The following is a 14792-nucleotide window of genomic DNA, read 5'->3' as shown; positions in this document are numbered from 1 at the left end:
CTAAAATAACGAAGGAGTGGCTTCACAACAACTCCGTGGCTGTTCTTGAATGGCCCAGCCAGAGCCCTGACTTAAACCCAATTGAGCATCTCTGGAGAGACCTGAAAATGGCTGTCCACCAACGTTTACCATCCAACCTGACAGAACTGGAGAGGATCTGCAAGGAGGAATGGCAGAGGATACCCAAATCCAGATGTGAAAAACTTGTTGCATCTTTCCCAAAACGACTCATGGCTGTATTAGATCAAAAGGGTGCTTCTACTAAATACTGAGCAAAGGGTCTGAATACTTATGACCATGTGATATTTCAGTTTTTCTTTTTTAATAAATTTGCAAAAATTTCTACATTTCTGTTTTTTTCTGTCAAGATGGGGTGCTGAGTGTACATTACTGAGAAATAAAATGAACTTTTTTGATTTTTGGAAAATGGCTGCAATGAAACAGAGTGAAAAATTTAAAGGGGTCTGAATACTTTCCGTACCCACTGTATATCAATGAATTAGCGAACCAATTAGACCACTCCACGGCACCTGGCCTCACCCTGAACAACACAGAGATCAGAGTCTGCTGTATGCAGATGACTTAGTGTTGCCTTCACCTACTAAAGAAGGTTTGCAGCAGCACTTTAATCTCCTGCAGAATAAAATATATATTCCAACTGAAATCTGGCTTAAAATTTTCCAATTTGTACTAGAACCAATAATTCTATATGGTAGCAAAATTTGGGGGCCAAAACCTAATGAATTTGACAAATGGGACAAAACAATCATATAATCTTTCCATACTGAGTTCTGTAAGAGCATCCTGCAGGAGCAGAGAAAAACACCAAATAACCTGTGCAGAGCAGAGCTCGGCCAATACCCCCTCTTACTAAAAATACAGAAAAGATCAATTAAATTTTACAATCACTTAAAATCAGTTAACCCCAAGACATAGCATCACAAAGTCCGAACATACCAGGAGCTAAAACCAGAGAAGAGTCCCCTCAGCCAGCTGGTCCTGAGGCTCTCTGCAGTAACAAGTCCCCAACAGCCTCAGGACAGCAACACCAACTCAAGCAGACCAAACCAAATTATCAGCAAGCAGAAAGAAAAATATATTGAATACTAGAAAGAAACGACCAAAACACAAAGTAAATTCCGATGTTATCTGATCCTAAAAGAGAATTCAAACTGGCAAATTACCTGAGCACAATAAAATGTTGACAACATACAGACTGAGTGAACAAAGCCTGACAGAAAAGCCTGATAGAAAAGTGTCGCCTCAGACAGAGCTGGCTACCACAAGAGGAGAGACTCTGCTCCCAGTGTGACAGGGGACAGAGCTGCACTTTTTAACCTCATGCCCTAAATAAAAATAAAAAAAACACTAAGACAAAACAACTTTGCAAACATTTCCCAAATATACCCTGAATTCGAATTTATATCAGACACACAGAAACTTCCATATTTACTGGGAGGAATGCCCAAATGTCAAATAATTGCTGCAAAACATGTCTCCTCATGCCACGAAGTGAGGACAACTAGTGAAACTGATAAATAATTGTACTGATTTTCAAATATTTATTATTTTGATTGTTTATTATTTTAGTAATTGTTTTGCTTTTAAATTTCTTTGTTTTTTATTAATTTCTTATTTTTTGTCTATTAATATACACACACACACACACACACACGGTTTTATCTATTTTATTAAAATTTTTTATATTCTACCCCCTTACGTAATAAATCAGAGCAGCAGACTACAATGTTCGGAAAAAACCTTGCCATCACTGATAATCAGTGTCCTGGGGGAAACTAACCAAAAACTCCAGTTCTTTCAGAATTTCAAAATCACATCCTCCGCATTGGTATTCCCCTCCCATCCTCACGTATTCATGGACAGCAGTTGTACTGCAGTGAAGCTATTTCCAATTTACAGAGCTCACAGAGCAGCATGTTGTTGAGTGTCTGTCTAAAATACTGCAGCGACACTTCAAGGCACGTAATGCGAGTCGACGTATTTACGTAATCGATTATGTTGACGAATAGCCCCACCCATACTAGCTAGCTTTTGACAGTATTATTTTTGTTGGTGTTATTTAACCTGCCCTCACTGATATAACTGGGGTGAACAAAACAATAAAAACACCTTACAGTCTCAATTATTTATTCTTGTACATTTAGTGCTTAAGTATCAATATTTTTTTAATATTACACTATTATTATTATTATTACTACTATTACAGTAACTTTTTGCCTTTAAAACATTTATGTGATTTGTTGAGTTTCTACCATCAAATTGTTAAGTCTGGAAATTGCTACGGTAGGAAAACATATTCACTGTAATAACAAATGTAGCTTCGAAGTGTCTGAAGACAGCAACAATGGACTCTCTACAGTAATAACCCACAATCTCATTTTGTAATACGATTGATATCATGCATTTTCAGGGACATGTGTAAAGACTAAATAAGTTAACAGGATATCTGGATCACACTTATCACAACATATCTGACAATTACGTTTGAAGTCTAAAATGCTACACGGTCACTTTAAACGTGTATAAAGATATGGTAAGTATTCTTACTTTGGATAAATGGCAGTCATCTTGGCAGCTGCAAAACCAGGCTTACAGGCTCCCTCACTGAGATTGCTGTACTTGTACATCAGCTCCAAAGGCCTGTAGACATGGAAAATTAAGTCAAGCAGTCATTTAATATTCACACACAAATTACTGTATACACTAATTGTTGCACAAATACTTTAAATAACAGTAGGGACAATTCAGAAGTGCTGGTTAATACACTACTGAGCCTGAAAACAAGCCCTTTGAGTAGAAGTGAAACTAGTAAAATTTATACTCACAGCCTACCATCCAGCTTCAGAAGGAACCCTTGACTGTCATACACTAGACAAAGAAGAAGAAGGTAAACATCATGACAATATCTGTTAATTCAGTCTTCTGCCCACTAATAGTCGACCAAACCATCTTATGTCGGCCTTACTCCAAACGACTTTTCAAGCAATGTCACTGTTGCAGACAAATTTCCAATGTTGGAATATGGCAAGCTCCTGTCATTTTTGTCGTTTAGATTAAGGCGGCCTTAAAGTCAGTCCTTTTTTTCGTCTTGATGTCATCCAAAAAAATAAAACATGGTTAATATCATAAGTTTTACGTCTTGGCTCATCTAAATAGTAACACTCAATGACTTAACACTGTCAACAACTCAGACGTGGCCCCTCTCCGGCGTCAAATAGGAAGCAGCTTACCGGGTAGATAGTAAACATGGAGGGACTCTGGGGAGGCGCAAGAACGTCAACAAGTCTTGGACTTGAAAAGAAAAGAAGGACAAACTGGAAGAGCTGTGGAGTGAAAAAGAGGGCCTCTTTGATGTCCTCACATTTATACCATGATAGAGTGAATAAGAAAAAAAAAAATGTTTCAGCTGGAGACTGCTAGCCACATACATCTGGCTGAAGTGCTCGCTCTCTCCCTTCGTCTCATAATACTGTAAGGGCAGAAAATAGTTTTCTTCTTACACTTATCTTTTATGCAAGTACTTCTACCTGTTCCATCTTTATTATTGTTCTTGTTATTCCAGTCTGTCCACATGTGTGGGGTTCAGGTCAGGGATGTGGGATTGTTGATTGTTTTCCTCACTAGCTGTTCTTCTCCTTCCTTGACAGGGACTAGTCAAGGATCTTGTGTTCCCCAAAACATAGATGCTCAGACTGTGTAAATGATCATGCAATTGTTTGCTCTGGACAGAGACAGAACCTCTGGTCCAGCTGATTTTGTTGTAGTACTTCTCCGTTTATTCTCTTTTGTTAAATAAATTCTTCAAAGACAACGGTTTATTGTAACTCAATTATTTGCTCAACCTCTCACCAGGAATAAAATTTCCACGACACATACATGTGTCAGTAGAGCTGTGCGATATGATGACATCTATCATTTGTAGCATTTCTCCCGAAGTGTTCACAACTTTCTGTTCTTTTCATTACAGTTTCTTGTGCTGTACAACGCATCTGCCCCACAACTCACTAACATTACCTCTCTCTCCACTATGTCGGCAAGGACACAAGTAGCATGCATGTAACTCAGAAGACAGGTCGCAGTCCGGTGGATTTTAGATAGAAGAAAGGGAATTTGTAGCAAGGTAGAGAACAAAGAGAGCCACATGTTTGTAATGGCTTTTTGTAGAGCTTTTTTGTTCATAGCGGCTCCGTCTACAGCAGAACAGTGACAACAGCTGCTCTAGAGTGATGTCAAAGTCGCATCAATTCCGACCTGAATGTGCAGACTCAGGTTGCATTTCAAAAGATCCGATCTGTGTTGGATTTGGACCACATATCAAAGTCGCCCAAATCCAGACTGGAAAAGATCAGATTCGGATTTGGGTCACTTTGGCCTGCAGTCTGAACGTAACCTAAGTCATATATCAGATTTATTTATGCTGGGCCACATGGAGCCCTGCGATGGACTGACGACATGTCCAGGGTGTACCCTGCCTTTCGCCTGATGTCAGCTGGGATTGGCTCCAGCCCCCCGTGACCCTGTACACAGGATAAGACACAGCCCTGGGGGGGTACCAGTGGAGGAACAGAGAACATTGGATAAAATGCTATTCACTCTCCTGCGTTGAGACCTGTTAGTTAAAAAGTTCATCAACCAACAGATAAGACTAGGACCGATATTAAAAGTACTCTTTAAAACCCCTGCTAAAATATGTGATTGGATGCTATTAAAACCTGAAGAAAACTCAGTAAAAAGCAGCCGCACAAAGCTCTTTGCACCCTCAACATGAGGAAACAGAAACAGGTCCAGTTGATCCTGGACAGAGTTCAAAAGTTCATTCTTCACAATCTTCTCTAAAGTCTTCATAGTCGTTAAGAGACTCTGGAGCTTTATTTTTAGGCACTGGAACAATAATTATGTCTTTCTAAAGGCAAGGAACGATGTGGAGACGTAGACATTCTGAAAATAAAACAAAAAATGTCTGCCAGCTGTCCAGCAGTTCTTTAACATACAGCTGTGATCTAATGTTAACATAGCTATCCTTATTATCAATATGTGGTGGTCGGTGTTGATACTGTGGTAGGCCGCCACAAATAAATCAATGTATGGGAAACACTGAAGTGACGACGTAAACGTGCTCTGGCTCAAATAGTTAGACAGGTGAGTGGGGAGGGGGGACAATCGTGCTCGGACACGGTACAAGGCAAAACTTTTTGTACCTACTATCATTTTAAAATACCGAAATGATCCTTTAAGTACACTAAATAATACGCATTTGCTTAGCTCTACTTAACTAACCATTTTCTAATCAAGTTTTGACACAGGTTAGCAGAGGCTCAACTATTTTCCAGCCTCAACTCCACCAGCCCTTTTATGAAATTTCAGTGAAGTCTCCATCCCTAACAAGCAGTTCACAAACAACCAATCCAGCCATCTTCCAAATTGCTAGCAGATGCTGATGTGCTCAAGGTAAAAAAGTTATTCTCTTCTTAAATAAGTTTATGTTTTAAGAAAACCTGAGTTGCAGCATACATACAGAAAAGGTAAAAAGCTGTTCACTTACAGAGGAATAACAAATATAAATTAAAGCTGCAAGCAGCGTTGGGCGGGCACCCGCACGTGTAACGCTTGAAGGTGTGAGGCGGCCGCGTTGCAGATTCTGGAGCTCTGCCGGTGCGGCTGTGAATTTGCCACGCGCTTCGGCCACTGCACAAAAGGTGTTAATCATCACTTCCTCTGCCCCCTTTGTGGGTTTCGCTATGACTATAACTGAATATTGGCATGTACATGTGTTCAGGTCATGACTGTTACCAAACACATAAAGTTTGGTGCAGATGTGAGCATGTACACTGAAGTTACAACAACTTCCTCTTTCATGGCGGATCATTGATTTTGGACGCCATGTGCATGCCGTTTCACGAAAACTTATCGTTTTGTTTTTAATAATCAGTGGGATTAAACTAGACAGCTAAAATCTGAAGTCGGTCAGACTAATTCTCTAGGAGGAGTTTGTTAAAGTATGGAGAGTGTAAATCATCCATAAAATTCAAAATGGCTTCCTGTTGGGTTTAGGGCATCGCTCCAAGAGGCTTTTTTGTACATCTGGACATGATACAGATACCACAGAAATTTCGTACACATAGGTGAAACTTTCCCTGGGGGCTGCTCTGTAGGCGGGCGCTAGAGAGCCATTTCACCACGCCCATGAGCGAAACTCATAAAATACAAAATCTTTCGCCCCGCCTGACTTATGTGCAAAGTTTGGTGAGTTTGAGTATGTTTACAACAGCCATAGTTTTATTCAAATCAAACCTTGCCCTTTTCTGTATAGTATAATATGAATAAGTGTTCAATATGGTATTGGTATGGTAATATTGGTCTGAATGAGCTGACAGCCAATTACCTAACTTGCTCTGTCCTGTTTGTCTTAATTAAAAGGCAAAGGCTATGATGAAAATTTGTGACATGAAATAAAATTATGAGTCATTGGCGAAAATTGCATGAAATAAAAACATTTAAAATAAAGTGAATTTATCTTTCATTATGACTTTATTATTATTATTATTATTTTTTATTTCAAAATGTCTTATTTAATATTTAAATGTGAATAAATTTTTTTAATATTTAGCCCTGTCATTTTAAGAAACAGTGGCTGTATTTTTAGCACTTGGGGAAGAAATGTATCTGGCAGAATGATAAACTAAACCATTATCAAGTCTAAAAACAGTACCAACCAATCAAAAATGTAAGTTGCCAATTATTTAAATAATGTGTTCAACTTAGTTTCAGTGGGTGTCAGGGAAATATTCAGAACTCCAACCCATGCCAACCCATGTCAGTGCCTCAAAAACTCAAAACATTATAAACATGAAATAATCAAGAAATTAACGACTCCACTTCAGATCGACAACTAGCCCAAATGATGAATGTACAGTGCTTTTCTATTTTGAAGCAATGAAGAGGCGGTGTACAGTAACAACCAAACTGAAAGTACTAAGGAACCATCCTGTCTGTAAGTAAATGGACTGGCTCCCCCATCTGGTACAATGTTACATAGATAGCTTCTGCAGGTAGAAAGTACTTTCCCTAAACAGACATGTCACAAAAGACTGTCTTTTTCCATAACATACTTGTATGTTTTCATTTCAGCCGATATCTGACAGGAGACAGTCTGAAAATTTACAAACATTACTATAGCCACTACAGCTAAAAATAATGTAGCATGAGTTTTGTTAGGCTTAAACCAAATTTAGAACAACATGTGGCTTTTAAATCAAGAAATTGCTAAGCATAGTTGAACCCCTGCTTTAATTTGGATTCACAATGAGCTGTGGTGAAGTGCAGCTTAATATCAAAGGTGGATTCTCAGTTCTTCTGACTGACGGACTGCATAACAATAAAGTTTTGCATGTTTACATTTTGATCCAACTTAAAAACACTAAATTAATACTGCATAACTGCAAACTATCAATGGGCTTGATGGTTAAGGATTGGATCACATTTTTTGAATGAATCCTAATACAATTATATACTGTAACTGTTCATTATGTCCATCATTGCCATAAAGGGATCTGTGTTAATGCAATTCTAATTGGGGGATAAAATCTGCCGTCCTTGCTTGATGTGAAAATACCTTATTAAAGTTCAGCTGCAGTTAATGAGCCTTCAGGAGTCTGAGTAGAAACAATTCAACTGTCTGTCTTCCCAGTTACTGTCTTTTTAATTAGAAATTCCCTTTTTTTTCTTACAGTTTCTCCACTGCAGCTGAACAAGGAAACACAAAGAGGGCATTTGGTACTGAAAGGACTGTAACTCATCATATTATATCATCATATTAGTCTCAGCTGAACTTCTTACTTTTTACACAGATCGAGGACTGTGGACTATGTTCAACCCTTACACTGCATCAAGCTGCAGTAGAGAGAGGGATCTTGTGACGGCCAGTACAAAAACTCTTTAGTTGTGCATATGGGTATGTCATGCAACTGTCATGTTACAATAGACATGAAAAAATGTGAACTTATCCTTTAAGCCAGGGGTTCCCTAACCTTTTTCAGCTCAAGACCAAAAAGAGAAATAAAGTGTCTACCTGAGACCCAAACTTATAAATAAAAATAGCAATAACATCTACATTTGATTATTAAAGTACATCACAGCAATAATCACATTTGCTGAGTTTGTGCTGTGAAACGCTGAAATGAGTCTGGCAAAATTAGGGGTTTTATGTTGTAAACATAGTGGTACCAGAAGAATCAAAGATAATAAAAAAATTTTTTTAATAATTTTATTCAATTTAGAGAGCTTGACTGATATAGGATTTTTATAGCCATATACCAATTATGATATTTGAGGATTTTAAATCCGATATACTGACATATCGACCGATATTCATTTTTTCCCCCCTTCTTTTCGGAAACACATAAAAACTATCCCTAACATTATATATGTGTAGTTATAAGACCTCATCAATATAACATAATGTTAGTGTTATAAATAGTACTTTAAAAGATAAAGTTCCTTGGGGCACCACCCTTAAAGGGAGGAAAACTTTTTTTGATTGATTTGATTTATTCAGTAAATTCACTATAGAAAATACACTATAAAAGAGGTTGGCAGTATTCACACTGATAAACCAGCATGTATATTGTATATATATGTATATGAACAAAAGGGGTGTGTGTGTGTGTGTGTGTGTGTGTGTGTGTGTGTGTGTGTGTGTGTGTGTGTGAGAGAGTGAGTAAGAGAGAGCGTGTGTGTTCAAGGTTGAATCTGTCCAAAGTCGATGTTCATTTTCCCCTTTATAAATTGTTTGATTTATTAGCGGTTATCAAATCACAACAAGCCTAAAGATAATTGTCAAGTTGAATCTTTATAAATAATAAAGTCAATGAACAAGAACAAGGAAAGGTCTCTTGTCAGTTCTTTTTCATTACTAAATAACTGCTTTTAAAATAATATGTATGTAATAAAAAAATATTACATTCAATTCAATTCAGAACAGAAGATTTGCTGGTTTGTTTCAGACAGCAGCTGACTTTACAACAATTTGCTAAATTTTAAGATTCACTGCAAACTAAGCTAAACAGTTAGGCTACAGACAGACAGCTTTCGTTTTAGCTTATCTGTAACAAGCCTGTTAGCCAACCTAGCGCACCGTGCTGTATAAAACACAAGAGGATTAGAGACTATCGTTTTTTACATGTTGATGCTTGTTGAACAGGTGTACTGATAAAGTATTGGCTTTTTACTAAAAGGTTTTACTGCATGTACTTACAGTTACTCAAGTAATCAACTGTCTGATCTCCCGTGTGTGTGTGATGTTTCTGTGGAGGAGCTCAAAGCTAACAGAGAACGGCTGGAAAGGCTGCAGTGTGATAGATTACACCAAAAAATTGTGTATTTTTATTTTTTACTACTTTACTACGCCCGATTATAGATTTACTTGGCCAATGTGTCATTGTTCTTGACCTGGGCAATCATTTTTGTTGAGCCCTGTATGTTTCTTTAACTTTCTTTTCTTCTCTCCTCCAGAAATATAGAGCAGATGTGCTTGCAAATTTGCACATCAGAGAACTAGACAATCAGTCTGCACTCAGAGTGGTCTTCTTGTTCATTTTTCTAGTTTGTGTTACAAGGACCTGTTTACGAAGAACAATGTTGATGACAAAATAAAGTCTTACAACACAACAAGGCTGCAACAAACACGTATTTTCAATATAGTCTAGAGATTTATATTCATAATAAATTATATTTATAAAGTGGCAGAAGATGGTGAAAAATGCCCATTAGAAACCTCCCAGAACCCAAAGTGATGTCTTCAAATGTCATGTTTGTTCCTCAAACAGTACAAAACCCAAAGTTATTCAGTTGATACAATGATATTAAAACAGAAGAAAAGCAGAACATCCTCACATTTGAAGAACCAATAAATGCTTATCACTTTTCCTTGACAACAATTAAAGAGCTAATCAAAATGTTCAGTCGATTAATAGATTAATCAGCTAATTGTTTCTGCACTAAACACAACAGTAAAATATGGTATTACAGTAGTGGACTGTCTAATTAAATAGGCTATAATAACTTAACATAAACTTAATGATTTTAAACAAAGCATGATTTGAACCTCCCAGCTCAGTGTCAGTCATCCATAACACCAAAAATCAAGAATATATCTGCAAATGTTTAAGTTCTTGATTAACGCTAGTGCTGCATTGCACTGTGCTGGACAATTAACAACAAAGTAACTGAAACTCATATTACTGACTGTTTGATAAATTTATTTTTTCTTACAGGCTGTCGCCTACAACAAATGATCTAACTCTACAGGCCGTCAGAGTTTGTTGTGCGAGTTCATTCCACAAGTCGGCATTGTTTCATTAGCAGTAAAAGTGCTTTCGAACAGTGAGCATTTGCCGCTTCCATTGTATATCATTTTAGATGTAAACAGCAGCAGCCATGCCGTTAAGGTTGGCAGCTGATGATGGTTGACATTTTTCAACTTGAAGAAGGGACAATAAACAATGTAGTTAGCATAACTTGCTCCATTAATTGTCATATTTCTAACCATTTCACGCCACACTTGTTTAGCTTCGTGATGAGGCTATTTGGGTAGCAGCTGCCTGCTGTACTGTACTATGTTCTTTCGTATATTTCATTCATTTGTGTTGCGAACTTCACTGCTGTACGTTCCTCCTCACTTGGTGTTGAAGGAGAGAAATTTGCTTTCACAATACACAAACATGGAGGAGAGTAAGGTTAACTCAGAACTGGGTAATACTGAACAGAAGGATACAGACCGTGCAAGCAAAAACAAGGAGCTCATAACTGAGAGAGAAGTCTGTTGTATGGACGAGCCACACAACACTATTACAGCAGTGCCAGCCATGATGTGTGTTCAGGGAATGTTTAATTACTCGCCCATGGACATTTAACTTTCTTTCTAGTTCACCAAGACATGCTGTTGTTGTGATGTTAGGTACGGCAGCAGGAGAGCTGTGAGTATGTACTGCTCTGAAATTCCAACAGTATGATATTTCATTGAATTTACAAAAAATGTTCTATATTGGGATACGTATTGATATTGGGATATGAAATGACCAATATCGTGATATGTATTGATATTGGGATATGAAATGACCTATATCGGGATAAGAGATTTTAGACATATCGCACAGCTCTAGACTATACGATCAGATGTCTATGGGAGCCACCACGGTGGAGCTGCCCTGCTGCTGCCAATTCAAAATACATAGCATCATTATTAGAACCTGAAGTGACATTAACTGTATGTTCAGTCGAACTCAGAGAGACTAAACAACTCAAATGTTGTAGAAATGCAGCTGGGCAAATAGTGGAGTAGTACACCCTAATTGCAAGTGCTCAGTGTGGTGTTTGTGATGAGTGTGGGGGAGGGAGAGACCGTGGATCTGAGTTGAGGACAGGGAGGTATGCTGGAATCAGGTTAGCAGTAAACTGTGCTTTTTAGGAACTAAGCAGAGTTCACAAGTGTTATGACGAGAGTTAACCCTGAAATTAGTTACAACGTCAGTCCCGGTGCTACAGTCTCGACCAAGGTCTGCTATAAAAGCTTTTGTTAAGATATTGTCACTCCATATCCTAAAACATATTGCTGACAGAAATAAATTACAACATTACATTGTTTTATTCAAATCTAATACTATAAAGTATTCTGATATTCAATTCAGCATATTTGTTAGATTTTTCTATTTTTGCAAATAATTACAGTTAGTGTTCTTAACTACTGAATATGATATATAAATATCCATGTGTAGTGATAATCCATGATTTTCTGTTTGTTGTTCAGTACAAATAAGCACTCCACTGGGAGGACAGAGAATCTTGTTCAAAGTGTATTTATTAAGATTTTATAAATTGTTACTGAGGTAAATGTGACAATTAATAATGGTATTGATATTTGTGATATTGCCCAGCCATAGTATGACTGTGGTATTTTGTTCTATACTGACCATGTGACTTCCATGTTTGTGAACAATGATCCCTTTCAGGGCAGTGGCCTGTGGCAGTGTAAAGAACATAAGTTCTAGCACTGTTGGTGCGGTTGCCAAAGTAAAATGAAACAAGAAAATAAAGGTCACACTGTACATTGCATTATGCCCACTTATTAGAGGAAGACTCACATGATTTGTAGCCCCAGCCTCGTAAGCTGGTCTTCCTAGACAAGTAGTAGAGGTATCCCAGGGCCAGCATGCAGCACAAGCCCAGGAGGAAGTTGCGACTGGGTTTCATTCTCATCTCCAGCTAGCATACATGGCAAATCCCAGACTGGAGCCTGTTTGAGCAGGAAATAAACTGGTTAGCAGCATGTTAGCACTTAATATAATCCCCCACAGAGGCTGAGTGTCTAAGACTCTGTATCAGCCAGCACAAGTATCAAGTTTACTGTGTTGTACTGAGGAGAAGAATTTTGTGTGATCCATCCTGGGAGGTGGGTGGGGGTCTATTCCTGTGTCATGTCCACATTATACAGGTGCCTCTCATAAAATTAGAATATCGTGGACAAGTAAATTTATTTCCCTAATTTTACAGCCTGCTTTTTAACAGACATATAAACAATCGGCGTAACGCGACCTGGAAAAAGCTAGTAGTTCAAAATATACTGCCATTGCAATTAGCAGATGATTTGAAAATATCAATTTAGCAGCTCCTCAGTGCCTTACACAACCAAGAAACAGTGACATCAAAAAAAGCTCAACTTCAATAACCGGTCCATATGTTTTTCAATTGTCTATATTCCACTAAAATGTATGTTGGGACTAAATGAGCAAGAAGAGCCGAGAGTATAATCAGAGAAGAAATTAATATAACTGGTTTGGGCCTATGTGGTACATAGCTCTGACAATTTGCCAGTAGGCAACTAACATTTCATCGCCATTGTATGGCATTCCATCCATACAACAGAACAAATGTGGTGGGGTCTGACAATTCAGAGCTGGGCAGAGAGGTCAGGCCAGGTTAATTAATATTTCAGCCTAACCCAAGAGTTATACTGAACTTATCCACACTGAGGAGCTGCCCCAATACTTACTCATTTGTGCTTGGTGACCAGTTTGGTTCCAAGTGAGATGTCTGCTAGCAATTTACATGGTGATTTAGCGTGAATCTAAACACATATAAGAAAAGTGACAACGGATGGGCAGGAGTGAGTCAGTTTAATATATACTGAACTTAATGTTGGGGTTTCTGCACTGGAAAAAAAATTAAAGATGAATGTATCATTAGAGAATAAGTGAGAAATTTGGACGGTAGCACCAAAATCATTTACAGTAATTAATGTTACTGCAGCTAGCAGCTAGGTCATCATCTATGTATGGCCCCGTCGCCACAGCAGCGATAGCATTTTAGCTAACGTTACAATTGCTACCTTAATAACCACCGCAAGTCCTCAGGCTGGTGGCAGCAGATGTAAAATGAGCTGTCAACACCTGGCATAAATGTCAACACATGGCATAAATGTGACAACAGAAGTATCTGGATAACTGGCCAAATAGAACATAAGAAGTAGCTAAGCTAATAAGATAAGCATGACTAGCTGGCTACGCTAGCAAGCAAGCCATTAACAGACTCTTAACTTACCGGAGGGATAACGTTACCGTTATTTTTCAAGATGACCTCAAATCCGCCCGGTTCGTCCTGCGGCCGCGTTGGCCACCATACTGTTGATACACATCAGTCAACATTAGCGTTATGTGAAAACACCACAATAATCATGAGTAGCTCTGCAGCTGTATTAGCTTACATGAGGGGGAGACTTGGTGTCCCCCTCCCCTCAGCTCCAGACAGGCTCCATGCAGGGTGCTCAGTGGTGGCATCCGATATGTTCAGCTCTGTACGGAAAGAACGTAACGCCAAACTGTAAATCTGGTGCTTCGCTGTTCGGGAGAAGTACACGCGTAGTGACAGTGATTTGCCAAGCACCAACCATTTTCAATTAAATATCAACTTTTTTAATAGTTTCACTTAATTCCTGTTCGCAAAAGTTGGCCTAATAATTATTGGACACAAGATTAAAATATCACTTTTAATGAACAGTTTAAGCTCTAGTGTAGACATTCTCTGGATCCCAGTTTGAATTTTGTATCCCACTATAAGTTTTGCTAGGAAACAAGAAAACACCACCAAATTCACCCCTGTTAATAGTCATGATGTGAATTAAAGCTGCAAGCAGAGTTGGGCGGGCCCTCGCACTTGTAGCGCGTCCGCGTGTGAGCTGGCCGAGTTGCACGTTCTGGAGCTCTGCCGGTGCGGCTGTGAATTTCCTACGCGGTTCCGACGCCGCATGAAGGTGCTATATGTCACTTCCTGTGTCCCCTATGTGGAGCTACATAGCACTTGCCGCTATGAATATAAATCGGTATTGACGTGTAGATGTCTGCGGGGTGGGAGAGTTATCAAGCACGTAAAGTTTGTTTCAGATGTGAGCATGTACACTGAACAATAATGTACCCAAACAATAAAATAAATTCCTTTTATATTTCCCTGCCTTGTTGTTTATGTGTACATACAGAGGAAGAATGTGAGAACAGCACACATTTCATCGTTACTGTGTGTTAGAGCATGGGAGAACAGTGGATACTTTTAATACAGCCCACACCCCTAATACTGTTTAACTATAACAAGTAGAGAACAGAAGAAAAAGATGTTCTTTCTTTACAACTGTCTGCATAGCTTATTCATATTGTGTAATGAATGAAAATAAATAGGCCTACTAGGCTCCTCTCTACTTTGACATTTAAGATTAGCTTGTTTGATCC

At 38.5% G+C, this 14792-nt stretch overlaps 2 protein-coding genes across 4 annotated transcripts in view; one reads left to right on the top strand and one right to left on the bottom strand.

Moving 5' to 3' along the window:
- Nucleotides 1-14792, top strand: part of LOC123970852 (CMP-N-acetylneuraminate-beta-1,4-galactoside alpha-2,3-sialyltransferase-like) — an 82678-nt gene that overhangs the window by 16026 nt on the left and 51860 nt on the right. The gene's annotated exons all lie outside the window — the stretch shown is intronic.
- Nucleotides 2240-14226, bottom strand: LOC123970854 (CMP-N-acetylneuraminate-beta-1,4-galactoside alpha-2,3-sialyltransferase-like). Of its 3 annotated transcripts, none has more exons than XR_006825073.1 (6): nucleotides 14167-14226; nucleotides 13778-13865; nucleotides 13632-13694; nucleotides 12159-12310; nucleotides 2847-2889; nucleotides 2240-2661 (listed from the first exon to the last, which is right to left on the bottom strand). XR_006825073.1 is itself a non-coding variant. In XM_046049212.1 (4 exons), exons 2-4 carry the CDS (start codon nucleotides 12271-12273, stop codon nucleotides 2565-2567), a joined length of 255 nt encoding a protein of 84 aa, XP_045905168.1. In that variant the 5' UTR covers nucleotides 12274-12310; nucleotides 13067-13146; the 3' UTR covers nucleotides 2240-2564. The 3 variants fall into 3 exon arrangements, 1 of the variants encoding a protein (XP_045905168.1); XR_006825072.1 differs by having other exon boundaries at nucleotides 13615-13694; nucleotides 14167-14213; XM_046049212.1 differs by lacking the exons at nucleotides 13632-13694; nucleotides 13778-13865; nucleotides 14167-14226 and adding an exon at nucleotides 13067-13146.

Source organism: Micropterus dolomieu, linkage group LG05, assembly GCF_021292245.1.
Source record: "Micropterus dolomieu isolate WLL.071019.BEF.003 ecotype Adirondacks linkage group LG05, ASM2129224v1, whole genome shotgun sequence".
Classification (NCBI taxonomy): domain Eukaryota; kingdom Metazoa; phylum Chordata; class Actinopteri; order Centrarchiformes; family Centrarchidae; genus Micropterus; species Micropterus dolomieu.
The sequence above is the reverse complement of the archived record's forward strand: the minus strand, read 5'-3'. Positions and strand labels throughout refer to the sequence as shown.

Bases quoted from the DNA above. Each gene is read 5' to 3' on its own strand.
- LOC123970854 (XM_046049212.1), bottom strand. From the start codon at position 12,273: ATGAGAATGAAACCCAGTCGCAACTTCCTCCTGGGCTTGTGCTGCATG. The intron at 2,890-12,158 runs GTGAGTCTTCCT...TTCTTTGTCTAG, and splicing joins AGGCTGGGGCTACAAATCAT to TGTATGACAGTCAAGGGTTC. The intron at 2,662-2,846 runs GTGAGTATAAAT...CCATGTCTACAG, and splicing joins CTGAAGCTGGATGGTAGGCT to GCCTTTGGAGCTGATGTACA.